This window comes from Protobothrops mucrosquamatus, unplaced genomic scaffold (genome assembly GCF_001527695.2).
Source record: "Protobothrops mucrosquamatus isolate PMUCROS unplaced genomic scaffold, P.Mucros_1.0 scaffold42, whole genome shotgun sequence".
Taxonomy (NCBI): domain Eukaryota; kingdom Metazoa; phylum Chordata; class Lepidosauria; order Squamata; family Viperidae; genus Protobothrops; species Protobothrops mucrosquamatus.
The window spans coordinates 399482-419122 of record NW_015386424.1 but is presented as its reverse complement, the minus strand read 5'-3'; the positions used below and the strand labels follow the sequence as shown (position 1 = coordinate 419122).

The 19641-nt window shown below is 36.6% G+C and overlaps 1 protein-coding gene across 1 annotated transcript in view; it reads left to right on the top strand.

Annotated features, from left to right (window-relative positions):
• The window catches only part of VIPR2 (vasoactive intestinal peptide receptor 2), an 80790-nt gene that overhangs the window by 14272 nt on the left and 46877 nt on the right, over positions 1 to 19641 (top strand). The window contains exon 3 of the mRNA XM_015811485.1: positions 18574 to 18681. Coding sequence (XP_015666971.1) covers positions 18574 to 18681 — 108 coding nt within the window. The remainder of the gene's footprint in view (positions 1 to 18573; positions 18682 to 19641) is intronic.

The following is a 19641-nucleotide window of genomic DNA, read 5'->3' as shown; positions in this document are numbered from 1 at the left end:
CTGGCCTAGGGAGGATTTTTAAACTGGGTTTTTTAGAAATTTTAATTATCACAACATAAAAATTTTGGTTTTAATTTGGTTTTATTCGGTGGGGTGTGTGGGTCTTTCTTTGTTTTAATAATGTTGTGAGCCGCCCTGAGTCCTTCGGGAGAAGGGCGGGATATAAATTGAAATAATAATAATAATAATAATAATATCTCCTCTATCATTTCTGCATCTTGCTGTATGCTTGGAATATTTGCTTTCTAATCTCCTTTTTTAATTCTATTACATTCATTAGGAGTCTCATAATAGGTTTCTTAAACTTTTGTTCTTTGAAGAGATAAGCCTCTATTGGCCAAAGAAAATGAAGATACTTAATATGGAGCAAAAAATCTGGCCTATTTATCTGTCTTTAGGTAAATTGCAATCCAATCTGAACTCAAGGAAATAACAAGAAGAATGGAAAGTTGCAACTGAGAACCAAATTTGTTTTTAGATAGCTGAGAAGCTCTTAGTTCTTTTTTTTTTAACTGCATTGTGAACTTTTCCAGAGAATGATTCAAAAGCTAGGGAAATAATATTGTAATCTACTGTACCTCCGTGATCTATATATAGAGCATACAAATATTGCTTTAGTTCATCCATGTATGAATCACATTTCTGTGGGGACCATTGACTTAAATGCAGGTGCAAACACATTACTTTTCTGAATTGATGTTGTTCAGAAAGGAACCAATTAAAAAAGACACCCTTTATTGATTAGCTTTTCCAAAGTCGGAATATGGTCAACTTACTTGTAGTTAAAACTTTTTTTTCCCCTGACAATGGCTATTTTGTGTGTGTGTGTGTGTGTGTGTGTGTGGAGATAGCAAGCTGGAATAGTGTACGATAGTTTCCATCTGTTTGGGAGCAGTCTTTGCCTGTCACTCTAATCTATTTCACAATATGAGAATAGAATTGGGATAAAATAGTTTGAATATTGATGTACCGTATTTTCTGGTGTATAAGACGACTTTCTAAACCCTGAAAATCTTCTCAAAAGTCGGGAGTCGTCTTATACGCCCAGTCGTCTTATACGCCGGAAAATACAGGTATTCTATTTTATTCCTTTACACATGTGGTTTGGCATATTACTCATCAAGTTTTCTCTCCCCCCCCCCTCTCTCGCTCAAACTCTATATTTTAACTGGAAAAGTTGGGGGTCGTCTTATATGCCCAGTCGTCTTATACGCCGGAAAATACGGTACTCATAATTTAGTCTTCTCTTCACGAACGAGCTACTTAATCTACAGAGCTAATTGGTTAGCTCCTCTTATTTATCTGATTAAGATTATATTGCTCCTTTTTGCATTTGTAAGCACTTAGGTGGCTTATGCTTATCTATCTATCTATCTATCTATCTATCTATCTATCTATCTATCTATCTACCTACCTACCTACCTACCTACCTACCTACCTACCTACCTACCTACCTACCTCTATCTATCTATCTATCTATCTATCTATCTATCTATCTATCTATTTTATTGCAGCAAATGTATCCAACACACCTTCCTTCACCGATTTTCCCCATAACAGCAAAAACCTTATGTGGTGAGTTGGCTGAAAGAAAGTGATTGACTCAAGGTCATCCAGCTGGCTTTCATAGCTAAGACAGGACTTAAGATGGATCTGTTTCTTTCTAGCCTGGAGCCTTAACTACTAGACACCCCTCCTTTCTCTCATTAAAATGAAACAACTTTGTAATATAAAACATGACATTTAAGATCAATAAAATCCAAATGGCTCTAACAGTTAAAAGCGAGAATATGTTTTTGCTGCTTTCCTGGGAGAAGGGAGGCCAAACACTAGAAATATGAGGTGAAAAGGTTGCTGGGGTACACACTCAACACTTGTCAACAACTTCTTTAACAAAGTGTGTCTTTCCCTGGGATTGTGCTGCAGCTGTAGAGAGGGCCTACAGAAGTGTCCTTAAGAACAAAAGTCCTGCATAGCTTGCCAAACACTTCTTCCCAAAGAACACGTTTTGCAGTATGAAAGTCTTACAGAAAAGAAAGTCCTAGCCCGCATTCCAGACAGTTAAGTTTTGGGTGGAAAAGACATCTTCAAAAGTTGTTGCTGCTGATTTAATAACTAGGCAAGTTCTTAGCAAAAAAAGATGTTTTAAAGGTCAACAGTAGCACTTTAAATGTTGATAAACAATTAGCAGCCAGTCCAGAGCTTTCAATGCAGACATTTGTATTTAATATCTTGTATCACTTACACAACTTGTCTGCTACATTTTGCATTAGTTGCAATTTCTGGAATTTAAAGCACCTTGCGATAATTGAGACAGGTTATATCCAAGGCATGTGTAATTGTTGCTAGGTCTGACTAATAAAGAAAGGATATCAGGGGGTTTATTATTGTAGTTGTGCAAATGAGCTTCTTTCTACAATCTTCACCTGTGAATTTAATGCCAACTCTGGGTCACAGAGCATATATAAACAGTAAAGTTGTTAGGAGAATGCAGTTCAGAGAACAAAAGACAATGTATGAATTTGGGTATCAATGTGATGAAAACAAGGAGGATGTGTAACTATAAAAAGTTGTTGTAAAGTAACTTGAATTATATTTCCTTTTTTCATACTTCATGGGTATATGTGTATTCTTTTTTTTAAAACAGTTTTATTAGTTTTTCCATTTTTGCACCCAGAAGCTTAAGAGCCAACGTGGAGATAGGGTAATCAATTGAATACAATAACATCATAAATATACAGCTCACATAATACTCCTTAAAATTTTCCTCTCTATCAATTAACATGATATAGTCAAATTAATACATTTCTAAATAAGATTCATTCATTAATACATTCCTAAATAAAAATTCCATTAATCAATAAAGGTTATCTGCAACCCATTACTTATATAAATCAAAGTCCTGTTTTCAGCTATTATTAATTTCCAAATACCATATCCAACTTGGCATTAAACAAACATATTATTTACCATTTGGATGTCCTTAACTTCTCTTATTTAAACATATTCTTTCCATCATTATATTCTGACAATTCTTAATCATATTCTGTTTCCTCTTCAGTAATTCTTCGTTTATTAATTTCATCTCTTCCATTATTACTATCTTTTTCTCATTATACCTCCACAAATTAATTATCATGCCTAATAATAAAAACCCACAAAAAATAGAAAAAATAGAAAAAAAGAAAGACAGAAACAAACCCAGAGGAAAAAGAGCAAGGAAGAAAGATCTATTATTCCAAAGAATCTGTTCTTACTATATTTCAATGCTAAGTTCTAAATCTTATCCTAATAACACCTCTTAAAAGTCCAAATCCAAATCAGTCCACATCTCTATGAAACCTTTGCGACCCATAACTGTAATCTTAAATTCCATATTTATATCTTATTCTAGCCTTCTTTCTATTCCAAATAGGTTTCCATAATAAAGCCTCTAGATCCACAAATACGTCTCCGTTCATCTCTGGCCAGAGTGCATAAACCAAAGGGAATTCTCCCATTGTCCATTTTAATAGGCTAGTAACGAAATTGTGACGATTCTCGATAGCTCGTAATTGGACCTCAATCCCCATCTTTTTTGAGGTTACGTATAGTTTAGTTGCAATCACTTTTGAATCCTCCAAGATCTGAATAAATTGTATATAAATGATACATAATCCTCTTTGGTGTTGTTTGGTTCTTCTTCTATTGATTTTTTATCTGTCAAAAAGTCAATTAAATTCTGCACATGAGCTTATTCATCTGGGATAACATCCTTAGTTTCTGTGTTAAAAATTATTTGTTCATTAGCAACCAAGGTTTTTTCTAATGTAGATTGATAATCCAGATGTGGATTTAGTTCCTCCATCTCAGTAAGTTGTAAGCAAGGTTGAGAGCAGGTCTCTTGGATGTATATCCCTTCTACTGTTTCTTGGCCTAAAAGATGTTCACTTAGGCCTTGTGCTTTAGTTTGTCGTTGAGAAATAATCTCTCTTGTATAGGCAACTATTAGCTCAGCATTTTCAAGAATTTTGTCCAATATATACTTATAATTAAAGTCTAGGCAGGGTTCCTCCATTTCAATAGTGTTTAGAGCCATTATTCTTTTGGTGGAGGCTGTATTTAATAACAATCAGTCAATGTCCACCTCCACCCAGCTGTAGAGCTTCTTTATCTTTTCCTTTTTGTGATAATTTGAAGGTCAGAATCAGACTCAAAGTCCAAGAAGAGAAAATAACAATTGCAATTGGTAATTTCGCCACAAGATGTCCCCAGAAGGTTATCCAAAGTTATTCAGTCTTTCCAAACCCCCTGTAAAAGTAATTTCTTTTCTTTCCTCCTTTCCTCTTTCCCTCTTTTCCTTTAATTACAAAAATAGTAAAAAAAAACAGAAAAAAAAACAATATTCTCCAAATAGCTGACGTATTAAGTCTCTATATCAGGGAATTTTGGGATCCCCAAATCTCCAAAAATAATATCAGTCATTAAAAAAGTAAAACTTAATTTTTCTTTGTTCCAAGGCTTCCCCCCCCCCATCAACAATGCCGCTTTAACAAAGTAGGGAAATAGTTCCAAAAAGAAAGGCTTTTCACAGGAGTAAATAGGAAAAATAGAGGCAAAAAAAGAGGTCTCACCGAATCTTCCACGGTGGTTCTGTTTCCCTTAGATGTTCTTGTGGCTTGCGCTTGGTGCAGCTGAGCGATCGGCCATTTTACTGACCGATGTTTACTCCATCGGTCCAAAGGCGCTTACCCGGACTGCAGAAGACGCCGCCGCCCTTCTGTAGTCAAACGGGGGGCCTCCTCAGCAGTAGTCGCCCTTCTAGGGCGACTGTTCGACCCGATCAAGGGTCTACCGGTGGAGGAAACGTGGCTGGCGAAGAGAGCAGTCTCTTCGCACGACCGCAGCGCCTCGATCCAGAACCGGAAGCCGGTATATATGTATTCTTCAATTCCTCAACTTTCCTGTCTCCTTGGTCTGGTTCTCAACACTAAAGTACAATTAATATTAGGGTTACAATAACTGTACTTACAAAATTTACATGATCACCAGATGGCATTAGGTTTTTTTCAGAATGTTCTGTAACTTTGTTGCCGTCTAGTGGTCATCCAGACAGTGCAGCCCAGATAGGGTAACCTTATGACAACTGCTCCTTTAAATCTCAATGCTTTCCCAGTGTTTATATATAAAGATGAACAGGGACAGCTTTCTTTTGAATTAACTTATAAAACAATAACCTATCATTATATCTGTTTGCCCCAGGACAGAATTCTTTTCATACCTAAGAAAAATTCCTAAATTTTTTATTTATGACGGTTGCAGTATCATGGGGTCGCTTTTTGCAAGAAAAAAGTCAGATTCAGTTAATAATCCTGTTATTAACTTAACAACTGTAGTGATTTACTTAGCAATTGTGGCAAGAAAGGTCATAAAATGGGGCAAAATTCATTTAACAACTGTCTCATTTAGCAACTGAAATGTGGGCTCAGTTATGGTTGTAATTCAAGGACTATCTGTACTCCTGCGAGTCCCCTGAACTGCAAGGCGATCAAACCGGTCAGTCCTAGAGGAGATCAACCCTGACTGCTCTTTAGAAGGCCAGATCCTGAAGTTGAAACTCAAGTAGTACTTTGGCCACCTAATGAGAAGGAAGGACTCACTGGAGAAGAGCCTAATGCTGGGAAAGATTGAGGGCAATAAAAGAAGGGGACGACAGAGAATGAGGTGGCTGGATGGAGTCACTGAAGCAGTAGGGGTGATCTTAAATGGACTCCAGAAGATGATACGAGGACAGGAAGGCCTGGAGGAACATCCATGGGGTTGCGATGGGTCGGACACGACTTCGCAACTAACAACATCATCTGTACTTAAACTCTTTTCAATCGACACAACAGTTTTTTGTGTTGGAGAGTAATGGGAGCTCCAACATATTTAAAGAATATCAGAAATCTGTATATGTTTACTAATAATCCTTTTCATTGGATTAATTAAATAGAGATAAATGGTCATTAGATTGTTACCTTAGTAGCCTTAAAAGCAGTTTGAGGCTGCATAAGAAGAGATGGTGCAATTGCTTGTTGGATCACGTAAGTGGCAAATATGTAGGATTAAGTGGCAAATACATTTGTTGGATCACGTAAGTGGCAATATTATAGGGACCATTCAGATACAGGTTGAAGTCAACTTGCAACTGTTCACTCAAAGTTACAGCGATATTGAAAAAAGGGACTTAAGGATTAGTTTTCACATTTATGACCATTTCGGCATCCCTAGGGTCATGTGATCAAAATTCAAATGCTTGGCAACCAGCATTTATTTACAACGGTTGCAGTATCCTTGGATTGTGTAATCACCATTTGCAATTATGCATCTGGTTTCCGGCAAGCAAAGTCAATGGGGGAAACCACTTAACATCTGTAGTGATTTGTTTAACAACCATGGCAAGAAGATTGTAAAATGGGGAACAGTTCACTTAACAATCGTCTTGCTGAGCATTGGAAACATCAGGCTCCATTGTGTTCTAAGTCAAGGACTACCTGTATATTAGTGTCTCCCAGGAACAAATTTGTACAATGCTAGTTTTTACAGGAATTCAAGAAATAATACAAATTGTCCACCTGTTTTGCTAGGCGTCATGGCAGTGATCAGGTGCCCAGGCAATTGGTTCTTTTAGATCTGGAGACAATGAACTTTCCAATAAATAAAAGGTTTTTAAACTTTATTACTAGCTCAAGCAAACATTTAAAAGCATAACATAAAAGACATATATTCTAAGCAAAATAATACCCAAACCTTTTACAAACTGCCAGGAGCTTCTTAATAATGACAATTAAATTACCTCAAGGGTGGCCAGTTTTTCCACAGTACCCAGAGCTATGCTCCATGCAGAAGCTTCTCACTAATAACCCCACAGGTTTTATCAAAATCTGACACCAGAACATCATGATCCTGTTATAGTCAGGAGCTTGCAAGACCTAACATTGACTGATGACACATGACTTCAGGACAGAAATTGAAAGTCCTGAGACCTTCACAACGGTAAAAGTTTTGAAATTATGAGCATAATTTTGGATGGTAACAGAGGGTATCAAGGATAATTTAAGAGGAAGGTGATTTTCTTAATCAGAAAGGATCGTAAGGTTTTTAAAGAATACACTGTATGTATTTTTCTTAGATTGGTGAAATTGGGTAGTATTGTTCTGAAAAAGTATTATAAGTTATAGATTTATTAGTAACAGACAGTATCAAGGATAAGAGGCAAGGATTGTAAAAGATGGATCAATAAATGTCTCAAAAAGACATTTCTAGACAGAAATTTCCAATATTTCGCTTCTGAATGCATTTCTAACATAAAACAGATTTTTCATTGGAAAGAAATATTGAAGATATTTATTTCATTCTCTTGCATAACAATAACAACATTATTGTTATGTTTCCTTGTTACCTTCTGGGAGGAGGGGGCTTTGTGGTATCCATAGCAGAACATCCAGATTCAGCCATAGTTTCATTCCATACAGCATTAACCTTGCGAACTCTCAAGCTTCCTCCTTCCGTTATATATTCAAGATGGACAATATTTAATATTTATTTGCTACGTATATGTAGGGATGTGGGTCTATACATATGTTGTTCATAGTATGTTTAGGTGTGTGTCATGTATGTGTTTCACTTTGAGAGCAGGCAACTAAATTTCATTTTTGGTGTGTGCCATTGTGCCCACAGTATAAAAATGACAATAAAGGTTATCTTATCTTATTATGGCTAAAAGATGTATAACTCTAATTTGAAACTTTTTAAAAAAAAAATTTACAACCACATACTTGATTTTTAATGGTCTCTTATTCTGTTAAGATTTTACAATGTATATCATATTTATTAATTTACAGTGCATGCAGAACATAAAATCGGAAATTGATGTTTATTTTAACTTTTTTTTTTAGAGAAAAGAGCTATTACAAACCATTGGATGTAACTTGATTATCAATCTTAGACTTCAAATCTTGCTATATTTTATATTAGGCAGCTTTTAAAACCTGATTATCCAGCTTTTCCTTTATGTTTCTAATACTTTAATAAATTGTGTGTATTCTAATGAACTGTCAGTAAAACTATATTTTTCTGTTTTGCAACCTGCAAGGAAAAAATACTGAAAAATAATCTTAAATTAATATAAAATGTATGTATTGTTTCAATGGTCATTTAAAATAATAACGATGCTTCTATCAAAGGTGACAAAATTCCTCAACAATATTAAGTCAAGTGAGAGCTAAGTGGGATTTGACATGATTAGTACTTTAATGAGTGACAACCAGGAAATATTCCAGAAGAAGAAATTGAAAATAATGTCTGTTTTATTGCCAAGAAAAGAATACGGTCATGTCTGTATAGTTGACAGGAGTTTTGCTATATTGTAGAAGCAGAATATGCTGTAATAATCTTCAGTCAAGTGGAAAGTCAGTGGCCTAAGGCCTGGATGTGACCTTTAGAGCTATAGAGAGCTTTATTTACTCTTAACCAGCATGATTAGAAGTAAGAAATATCTCGTTTCCTGCTCACATTAATGGAACAAAGTAAGTATTTTAGTTTCTATTGGCAGGTTGATATCTAGACAGGGTCTTTATGGACCCTGTTGAAAAGTTTGGATGCCCACAAAAACCTGAAGCATCTAATGAAATTTATGAACCTCTTCTCTGCTAAATTTCAAGTAAAGGTTAATAAAAAAAATAAAGTTGTAATTTTCCCCCATCCAAATCAGGCAAGGGTGATTAATCTAATGGCAATGCTCCAGGGTGTCACTAGAGGAAAAGTGATGAGATTAGGTGTCTGCGTAGATGGGCAAGGTCTCAACCTGGCAACTAATATCAAAACGTTCACCCATTGCTGAGCTTCATATACAGAAGACAAGAGTTCAAGAAGATTGGTTGTTAAATGAGCTAAGAATAAAGGCTTGATTCTGCTTTCCACTGTAAACCTGAGCAAGTCATTGCTTGCTTTTTAAAATTAATAGCCTCTTCTCTTAATCTTTAAGATTCTGATGTGCTTGCCGAGGTCTCATTTAAAACAAAAGTTGTTTTAAACTTAGTGAAAAATTTGAAGTCAATGTTAATTCCAATTTATGCCTGTTTATTACATTTCTGTAAACAGCAAATGCTTATTGTAGCTCTTACTTTTAGAAAATCCAGGCTTGAATTTTAATAACATTTCCATAGAGAAAGGTATTCCAGAGTTTAAAAAAATGTCATTAAGGTGCAAAATATATAGCTTCATTTGCAGATTGCTTAAATGCTGCACTAGGTTTCATGAACATTTATATTTGTGTATGGAAAACATGATTCTGTCATTTTGTTTTAAGGGAAAATTTTTTTTCTAGTGGAGAGCTTTAATATGCAGAAATATATAAACAAGTGTATTACTGATCATGAAAGAACAAACTGTGCTCCATTATTTACCAAGATCTTGCATGACTTTTAGCTAAAGCATGCACTCAAAAAATTTCAAATAGATAATCAAAGTTCCATTGGGATATATTTCTCTTGGGATCTTAAATATACCATATTTATCTTTAAACTATTCTCTGAAGAAAAAGAGTATCTTTCTCTTTATTGAAACACAAATCTGTTAAAAGATTACAAGGTTAGCTTAGCAGAGTATAATACTATATTCACATCACCAAATCCATAAAGCATTTTCTGTATTATGGCATAACTGCTTATTAAGTCTACCTGAATTAAGTACATATAAGAGCTATTCATTTTGTATAGCTGAAATAGATTCTCAATCAGTTACCTTTTATTTTTCTCCCATCCTCATTTATTTCCTTCTCATTTCATGTTTCAGAGATCATTATGACCTGATAAGCTTAAAATAATTTTCTTTCCCAAATCATTGGGTCAAATATTGTAATCAGAGTGCATGTAAGTAAAGATATAGAGCTAAATGGATACATTTAATACATGGAGTATTTTGCGGCATTTCCTTTTACAATGTCTTTGCCACTTTCTGAGAGTCTGCACACAGACCTTTTCTTTTATCATCTTTGTTAACTTTGATCTAACTGATGCTTGTTTTAAACACTATGTCATTAGATATTACAGTAAGAAAAAAATAGTATCAATTTTTTACTCAATTATTTGCATCCCACCTTTATTATTTTTACAATCAACTCAAGGGAGAGAAGATATCCAATACACCTTCCTCCTCCTATTTTCTCTACAACAACGACCTTGAGAGGTGGGTTGGGCTGAGAGAGAAAGAAAGATTGACTCAAGGTTTGAATTTTTGCATGCCTAAAATCAATTGGGACTCCACTGTTCGTGGCTTGAATCCTCTCTGGCGTGGCAGGGTAGACAGAGCAAGGCATTAAATAGGAATTTTGCCAGGCATCGTGAAAATGAAACTCCTAACCTTTGATTTCCAGGCTACCTTGTAGCAACAGTAAGGATAAAAACAACAATATCCCCTTCTATAGTAAATATTAGTGTCCCTGTGAAAAATGCATTTCCTACATCTATTGGTGCATTGTATATTCCATAGGACAATAATGGCGAACCTTTTAGAGACTGAGTACCCAAACTGCAACCCAAAACCCACTTATTTATCGCCGGGTGCCAGGTGGGCGTGTTCACTGGGTGGGCATGACTGTGGTGGTCATGGTAGATTGGGTGGGTGTGGACAAGGTGGGCGTGATCACCTCGATGTTACTTGTGGGGAAGGACGCCTGTGGGGGCTGGGCAGGGTTGGGGGAGATCCAGGGGGTCTCTGGCAGATGGGGCGGTGGGCAGGAGGCTCGTCCTGTTGGGTGAGGTGAGGCGAGGCAGGGCGGGGGTGCCATTATCACAGGGCAAGATGAGGCCGGGGCGGCTGCTGCCTGACACCATCGGCCCCTGCACACAGAGGCCAGCGAGTGCATGGGTGCTGGGATGCATCCGGCCATGTGGGACCTTGGCGAGTTAGTGGGCGGCTGGTTGAAGAGGGACGGTTGCCATCTTCAGGTCATGGCACACAGAGAGGGCTCTGAGTGCCGCCTCTGGCACACGTGCCATAGGTTCGCCCCCACTGCCAAAGGACCACAGTGGATACTAAATTGGGGGAGGGACACATCTCATTGCTGTTGCAATTCACTGTAAGTAGGTAAAAAGAAGATTTGGAGATTCATAGTTTAGATGTGAATTGAGTGAATGGAAGCCTATGAAAAAATGGGCATTCCTATCCTCTTTCAAGCCTTGTATAAAAAGAGCCACATTAAAATTAGCTAAGTACATGCATAGTACAAGGGGGTTGGATATTTTGAGGAGAAACTGGCTTGCTTCAATAGTACTCTGCAACCTGGCTTTTACCACAGTATCCCAGTCTATTTTAATGTCTGGAATGGGGGATTTAAAATAATAATCCCCTTGCCAAACATTCCGACAACTCTAATCAGAACCATTATGGTTCTGCAAATAGGAAAACTGATCCTGAAGAGGGTGGTTCTATGATTTCTCTAAGGCCAAAAAAAAAATGAGACCTGAGATTCAGCCTTCAAGCCGGAATTCACTAGTTCTTATGTTGACATTATGAAATGCATAATATTTACAGTAGTGAAATGATGCTTGGATCCTTCTATTATACTCACAGAGATCTGGGGTGGAGTAGTGACTGTGAATAGCACAGGACTGTCCTGTAATTTCTGTTCTTTTCTCTTTTTTAAAAAAATACATATCTTTTTTGATATGAAAACAAAGTTAATCTGCATAAGAGAAGGCTGCAGTTTTCTTTTAGGTCAGAATATCTGTAGATTATAGGAAAGACCGATTTTTTTTCCTTTTTCCATATAATAGACACAGTGCATCACACCAATTCCCAACTGCTGGTATTTCAGCAATGATTATGCCATAGATATTACTCTTGCACCCAAAAGTAGGAGGTTCAGATCATCATCTCAGCAGGGCAAAGAAATACTTTTATCTTTATTAAATAAATAATAGGCACGCAGTAAGTATTTAAGTTTTCTAAATGAAGATTATAGACATTGCCCCTTATAGAATTTTGCACAAAATGGAACAATGCATTTATTATTTGTGCTTTTAATTATTAGGGGGAAAAACAACAACCCCTAGATAATAGAAAAAGTTTTTTTAATAATCGTAAAATATGTAACTATGCTTATATTTGCTGCAAAAGAACTGGAAGCTTTCTGTTCTTTTTTTATTCTCTCTTTCTGGATTTTTTCCTCTTTCTTTCCTTGCTTCTTTTATTCTTTGTTGGATGAGTTAGTTTTTATGTTCTTTGTAAAACCTTTAATAAAACCTATACTGAAGATTATGGTTGTAGACATTTATGGCCTGTTCTGAGAATTATGAGAAACTCACTTATAATGTATGTAAATATTCCACAAATTCTTCAGGCACTCTGCAAATGCAACAAGGCTGATATTGTGTGTTTAAATATTCTGAAGATGTTTTACTTATTTATATAGGAGTTTGCTTCATATCAACTGAAGAATTTTATTTCAGACTAAAAAACCACTAGTGAATAAAGCAGAAAATACTTTGCTCTGAAAAATTAGGATGGATTAATTTGTGTTGCTTTCTGTAACATTTATATATTTTTCAAGGTCATGTTTATTTCATCCCATTTACACAATAGTGGTCAGTTTTTTAAAAAAAACATTCAAAAATCTATATACATTTTAATGCAGAAGTTTTCTTAATACATATATGTTGGATGCAATTTTATATGTGCTGAATTACATATTCATTATTTCCAGAGTGTCTAGAAAGGAGATTAAGATTTCAAATGTTCCCTAAGGCATTGAAAAATTTGTAAACCAAAAAATAATGGTGTGATGGTTCACACTTTTATTTGGGCAAATGTAAATTGTCAATTTAAATTAAAATATAAAGCAAGCAACTTTATACTAGGGGGGGGAAACCCAAAGGTCATCAACGGAAAGCAAATATAATTCAGTCACTTTTTCCAGTGGGGTTATGGCATGCAAGACAGCTTGATATTGTATTTCTATACTTCATTTCTACTAGAAGCTTAAGACATAAGCATTCTTGTTCCACTATTTTATTCTCACAAGAACAAGAATACTGTGATCTAAGTTATCGTAAGAAATACAGGTAGTCTTCTTCGATTTAAAACCATTCATTTAGTGATCATCTGAAGTTACAACAGCAGTGAAAAAAGTGACTTATGATTGGTTTTCTCATTTATGACCATTGCAGCATTCCCATGGTCACATGATCAAAATTTGGGTCCTTGGCAACTGATGTGTATTTATGACGGATATATTGTCCTAGGGTCATGTGATCACCATTTATAACCTTCCCAGCCAGCTTCCAACAAGCAAAGTCAATGGGAGAAGCCAGATTCACTTAATGACTGCATGATTCACTTAACAACTGCTGTGATTCACTTAACAACTGTCTTACTAGCAACAAAAAATTGGGGCTCAATTGTAGTCGAAAGTCAAGGATTTTAATTGCTTGACATAAAGACATTCTTGAATTTAACTTCACAGTTGAATGGAAATTTGAACCTGAATATTTAATTAGAAGTCAACCTACTGATCTGTGGGCCAAATCCAATCCTTCAGCTATCCCTGTCCAGCCCATGGCGTTGGCAGCAGGAGGTGGGGCAGTGCCAGCACCAGAAGAGATCAGGGGGCTCTGTCAGGGTAGTGGGCGGCAATAGAGGGCTCTAGTGGGGGCCTTTCACAAAAGTCCCAATTTCTCATGTGGTCTCCTTGGAAAAATTAATTGCCCATCCCTGGCTTACTGCCTTCTAGAGCAGGGGTCCCCAATCCCCAGTTTGTAGACTGGTACTGGGCCACGGCATACTAGCAACCATTAGCTGTTAAATGCACTTTTAATGACAGAAGACAGAATTGGTTCTTTTTGCTTGCAAAGCAGTTTAATTGCCCATACTGAATCAGGGCGCAATCTTTGCACAGCTATGTATTGTGTGTCAGTTGTGTCCTTTCCTAAACCACAACAACCACAATCTATTCATGGTTGCTCCTGCTCTAGTCTCCTTCTAAATAGACTACTGCAATGTGCTTTATGTGGGGCTGCCCTGTAGCATCTGGAAGCTACAAATGTACAGAATGTAATGATGGGTACTCCTTGATCAGCTCATGTTACACATCTTGTTTTCCAGCTTCATTCGTTGCCAGTTTGTTTCTGGGTGAGTTCAAGGGGGCTGATTATAAGTTATAAAGTCTTTTATGGCATGGGATTGGGTTCTTCAAAGGACTTCCTCTGGCTGATTATTCTCCACCCCTATCCCATTAGATCTGTCAAAAACAGCATAGTCCAGATGCTACCTGTTAAAGAGTGCCATCTGGCCTTTTCTGTCTTGGTGCCCATCATTTCACATATTCCCCCAAAGGTTAAGCTGGCCCCAATTTTTGTAAGGCTTGCAAGATGTGGTGTGTGTGCATGTGTGTGTCAGGAAATGGTTCTGAGCCCATACGTGGTTATGCAGATTTGTTATTACTAGGGTTATTTTTACTTGACTTTAAGTCTGTTGTCTTTCTATTTTTTTATGTTTTTATGCCTTTTTTCAATATTGTTAGCAGCTCAGGGTAATCAGTTTGAGATGGTGGCCATAGAAATCAAATGGAAAAATACATGCATGATGGAATGTGGTAGGCTAAGATGCCAAAATTCACCTATTCATATGTTGGAGGGTTTTCTCTGGAAGCTATTGGACATAATGTAGATCTTTTCAGAAAAAAGTCTTACCATTTAAATATGAGAATTATTTTGCTTTTCCTATAACTAAGATATAAGAGATGCTGAATTATGCTTTCCCAGCCTTGCCAATAGTTGTGATAAATGATTTTCATAATTATAACTTTTATTCCTTCCTATTTCATCTATGACTGAAATGTTGTATAATAAAAAAAATTCAGATATATGACTAACAAAGGTTCTGAGTTAATAGCATTATGTTTCATAGTTCACCATAAACTGCTTTCCATTAAAAGGAATCAGTTAACGTTTAGACAGCAAACATTATAAATCCATGGAGTTAAGAGATCAAACTAAAACGACACCAGTCAAAGAGAAATGTATTAAACGAATGGACTTGTAATCTGTAGATATTGTTGGGGAGATAAACATCTGCTACCAAGCTTTATTTTGGTTGGATTCCTCTTCATTTGCATTGCCAGCCCTTGTAAAGATTGGAAGTATTTTGAAAGCAGCTTGAGGCACAGGATTTACAGATGGGTGTCATTAAAAGCAGGCTCTCCACTGATATATAGATAGCTGGTTTGAAAAATTACTTTGAAATTGCATGAGAGTCATTTGTCTGGCAGTAGAGCAGCTGTATAAATATATGTTTAACTAATCATTCATTGGTATTAAATTCAAACCATTCTCATTATTAAGAATCCACCTCAAAGAATGGTTAAGTAGTAACTATTTTTATTAATTTGTAATAAATGATGGTTTCTAGCCCATCATTTATCTCTCATAATAGTTTGAAGCAATTCTTTCTGTGCTGATTTAACAGGAATTTTTACATTTTTAATAAATAATTCTACTTGTTGGGCTTAAATAATAAAAGTGGCATCTATTAATCTCACAAGTATCAACATTTTATACAATTAGGTAAGCCTAATAAAGAATATTAGTGTTATTATGCTAGTTGGAAAATATTAGTAATGCTGACCAACATCTGGAGGCTGGGACTGGGAGGCTAAAACATATAAAAATGATTGCTGGAATTGGGTATGTCTAGTTTAATGAAGAGAAGGACAAGGAGTGATATGATAGACGTGTTCCAATATCTCAGGGGTTGCCACAAAGAAGAAGGAGTCAAGCTATTCTCCAAAGCACCTGAAGGCAGGAGAAGAAGCAATGGATGGAAACTAATCAAGGAGAGAAGCAACCTAGAACTAAAGAGAAATTTTCTGACAGAACAATTAATCAGTGGAACAACCTGCCTCCAGAAGTTGTGAATGCTCCAACACGGGAAGTTTTTCAGAAGAGGCTGGACAGCCATTTGTCTGAAATGCTATAGGGTTTCCTGCCTGAGCAGAAGGTTGGATTAGAAGACAGTCATTTATCTTTGCTTGCCAACATTGAATATCTACTTTTATTTCACCGTTTGATCTGTTTTCTCAACCTGGCAACTTCCAGATGTGAAAACTTCAATTCCCATAACTTCTTAGCCATCTTGGTGCCAATATTAAAAATTCAGAGCATTGAAGTCCACGTTACTTGGAGTCTTGCTTTGATCTACCCTGTTCCTGTTCCTGCTAAATAGTAAGGAAACAGATTTATCTTGCTGATAAATTTAGACCAGGACATTTTAACTTCTGTGGGGTCCTTAGTGGTTTCTGAGTTTGATTATTTTCTTGCAGACATTTCAGTACCCAACTAGGTAACACCATCAAAGCTAGGATGAGCTGTGTGAAGCATTTTACCCACATACGGTATCAATAAAAGAGAATATTTGTAGCTCAGAGCTGAACTGTGGGTCTTTGTTGTTCTCTGAGCTTGACTGTTTCTTGCAGATATTTCATTATACAACTAGGTAACATTATTGGTGCTATTCAACCTCTGGTAGTATATCATACTGCTCCATGAAAATATTTACATGAATGTTAAATACAATACCAGTGAAATCCTTGCTAATCTTATTCCCATCACATTAGCACTTTAATAGAGTAGAATTCTTGACCCATTAGTCATAAACTTCTATTTTAACAGTATTATTTAGGCTCTTTCACAAAACACATTTCATGCACCGAAACTGACACACTGTCCCATCTCTACATTACTGTTGATGCCATTCTTTCTGTCTTAAGTAGAATTTCAGCAAAGCGTCCAAATATAGGTAGCCCTTGACTTATAATCAGGAGTTTAATTATCTTTTGAAGTTACAATGCATTTTTAAAAAGCTTCTTACAACCTGTTCTCAAAGTAATAACTGCCTCTGCAGACATATACACACACCCTGACATCGTCATGTCACTGCATTTTGGTCACCAGGCAACTGGCTGTATTTGTGATCCGTTGCAGCATCCTGTGGTCATGTGACTATGATTTGCACTGTTTTTTTGGCAGTTTCCAGTTTTTACTAATCAAGGGCAGCAACGCATGATTTCTTCTGGCCAGCTGAGAAGATGACTGGTTGCCCATTTTTTTCCTGTGATGCATTATAAGAGAATCATCATAGCATTTTATGACTTGTGCAAACACAATATGTTCTGGTTCATCTGCTGTACTTCCTTTTATTGTAGACAAGTAACTTTAATTCCAGTTGGGCACTATAAACCATCTTCCATAGTCACTATCCTCCATGATCACTTTTTGTGCCCTTCTAGCTTCCTGCTTCCTTCTGAAGGTACTTCAAACAATGGATCTAGGAAGATGGACCAATCAAATGCTGTTTATTTTTCCTTCCAAAATTTAGCTGATGGACTAATAAATGGTGGATCCTTTGCCCCAGTTTTTTAATAGGGTGAAATTGAGAAGATTTCCTCCAATGTTCCCTTCTAGTCTGAATGTCCAACACACAGGAAAAATCTTAAGATATTTAATAGCTGGCGCAGTTAAGGGTTGGACAATCAGTAAGAACACACACTTATAGCTAATTGGTTGAAGAGAGTTGGCCAGTTGCAAGAGGGAATCTGAGCTGTGATTGGTTGCTGTGAGTGAAAAGGGGGAGTTTCCTTGTTTCCCGCCTTTTTTCCTCTGTGTGTCCTAGGTGCTCGATAATTTACCTCATGATGTTCCTGCTGTGGTGATTTTCCTGATGATGTAAATATATATAAAACTACCAGTTCGTGTCAGCATCTGTAACTCCATTTGGATACCTGCTGCGCAGTTCCCTGACAAAATGGTACAACTGTGGTGCAGTATTTTGTTTTGTTATTCATTGGTTTTCCAATGGATACACCAGAAGGGAAAATGCCAGGAATAAGAGGACTTTTCTACACTGGAAGCCATCTATCACTGGATGCTGTATATTTTAATAGAAACTCACCCACATAAAGGAAAAAGTATTTGCTTTCCTGGTGTGAATAGGAGTAAAGAAGCAGAGGATTTAGAGACTGTGATAAGCAGTCTGGATAGACCAGGGGTAGGCAACCTTGGCTCTTTTATGACTCGTGGACTTCAACTCCCAGAATTCCTGAGCCAGCATGGCTGGCTCAGGAATTCTGGGAGTTGAAGTCCACGAGTCATAAAAGAGCCAAGGTTGCCTACCTCTGGGATAGACCAACAAGCATCATTGTGAACTAAGCAAAGGAAGGGATTAAAATCCTGCATGGTAATTTCTTAGGCTAATTTCATTTCCAGTTGGTCAGGAAGCTTAAGACTTTAGCATAGAAAAGTCCTATGAGATGCAATAATATTATAACAAAATCCATTTTTTCCTGACAGTTTTGCAGAATTGAAATTAGAAAAGAAAGCTGGCATGTTTATGATTTTCATTATCAAAACATTAAAAAACAGAAACAATAGATATTTTTTGTGACTTGATTACTCTCCCTAAATAGCTCTTTTCACCTTGGAGGGTTGTTGGTATTGTTCTTTCCTCTGGAAACATTAATTTTCTCAACAAGTTGAATGTTTTCTACTTATTTTTCAGGATGTGCTGGGGTCTGGGATAACATTACCTGCTGGCGTTCTGCAGAAATTGGAGAAACTGTAACAGTCCCTTGTCCGAAAATCTTCAGCAAATTTTTCAGCAAACAAGGTATTTAAAATGTCTTTCTGTAATTTGGACTGACGTGTATCTTTGGTTTCTATGTGTTTTAAATGTTGGAAATAATGGTTATTTCATTAGGTGGGATACAGATTGAAAGGAAAATGCATTTGACAGGTGCCTCTTAAGACATGTGTTTTAAGACAGGTACAACCACTACCATAGCAGGTGGCATGTACCTTTTTTGTTGCAATTTCAGATACTGACTATATCTAGAAAATAGTCTTGAACAAAGTTAAGGACAATGAAAAGTATTTTATAGCTTTGAAGTTTAATGAAAGGAAATTCTTTTCTCTGATCATCCGTTGGTTTTTGATAAGTTTTTTACTGTGAAGATATGGGAAATCTAGCAGAGTATTTGAAAGTCAAATTCATTTTCTTGCATACTTCAAAAGAATCACAAAGAGGTCCTGTACTATGCCCCTTATTCTGGGATCAGATCTGTGCTTTCTTTTTTGTTCCAATATTAGCCACCCCGCCATTTCTTTAATGTACGAATTGATGATATATTTGCCAACATGTCTGGCTAGGGGACTCTGGGAGCTGAAGTCCACATATCTGGAAATTGTCAAGATTGGGAAACACTGCCCTGAATGGAAAAGCAGGCACTGATAGACTCCTGCCCCATATGGGGCCAACTGATAAAGTTTGCCCTCCTGCCCTGGCATGAAGAACAAGAGGCAGAATAAAAAACTGATCAGGGTTTGAATGGCCATAGGTCACCAATCTAGCCTTGTTGAGGATGATTACATTCTGGATTGGAATTTGTTAAGTCATCTTCAGAAACAATTCTGTTCGATGGAGGAGACAAGCAGATTAGGCTGACACATAGGATTGTCCAAAAAACTCTTCCTCAACTTTAGTCCTTCTTCCATGTTTGGATGAGTCTTTTAAAAAATGCATTTTTACCATTCTTGTGTGTCCGATGTGCATTAATCTCTGACTAGTAAT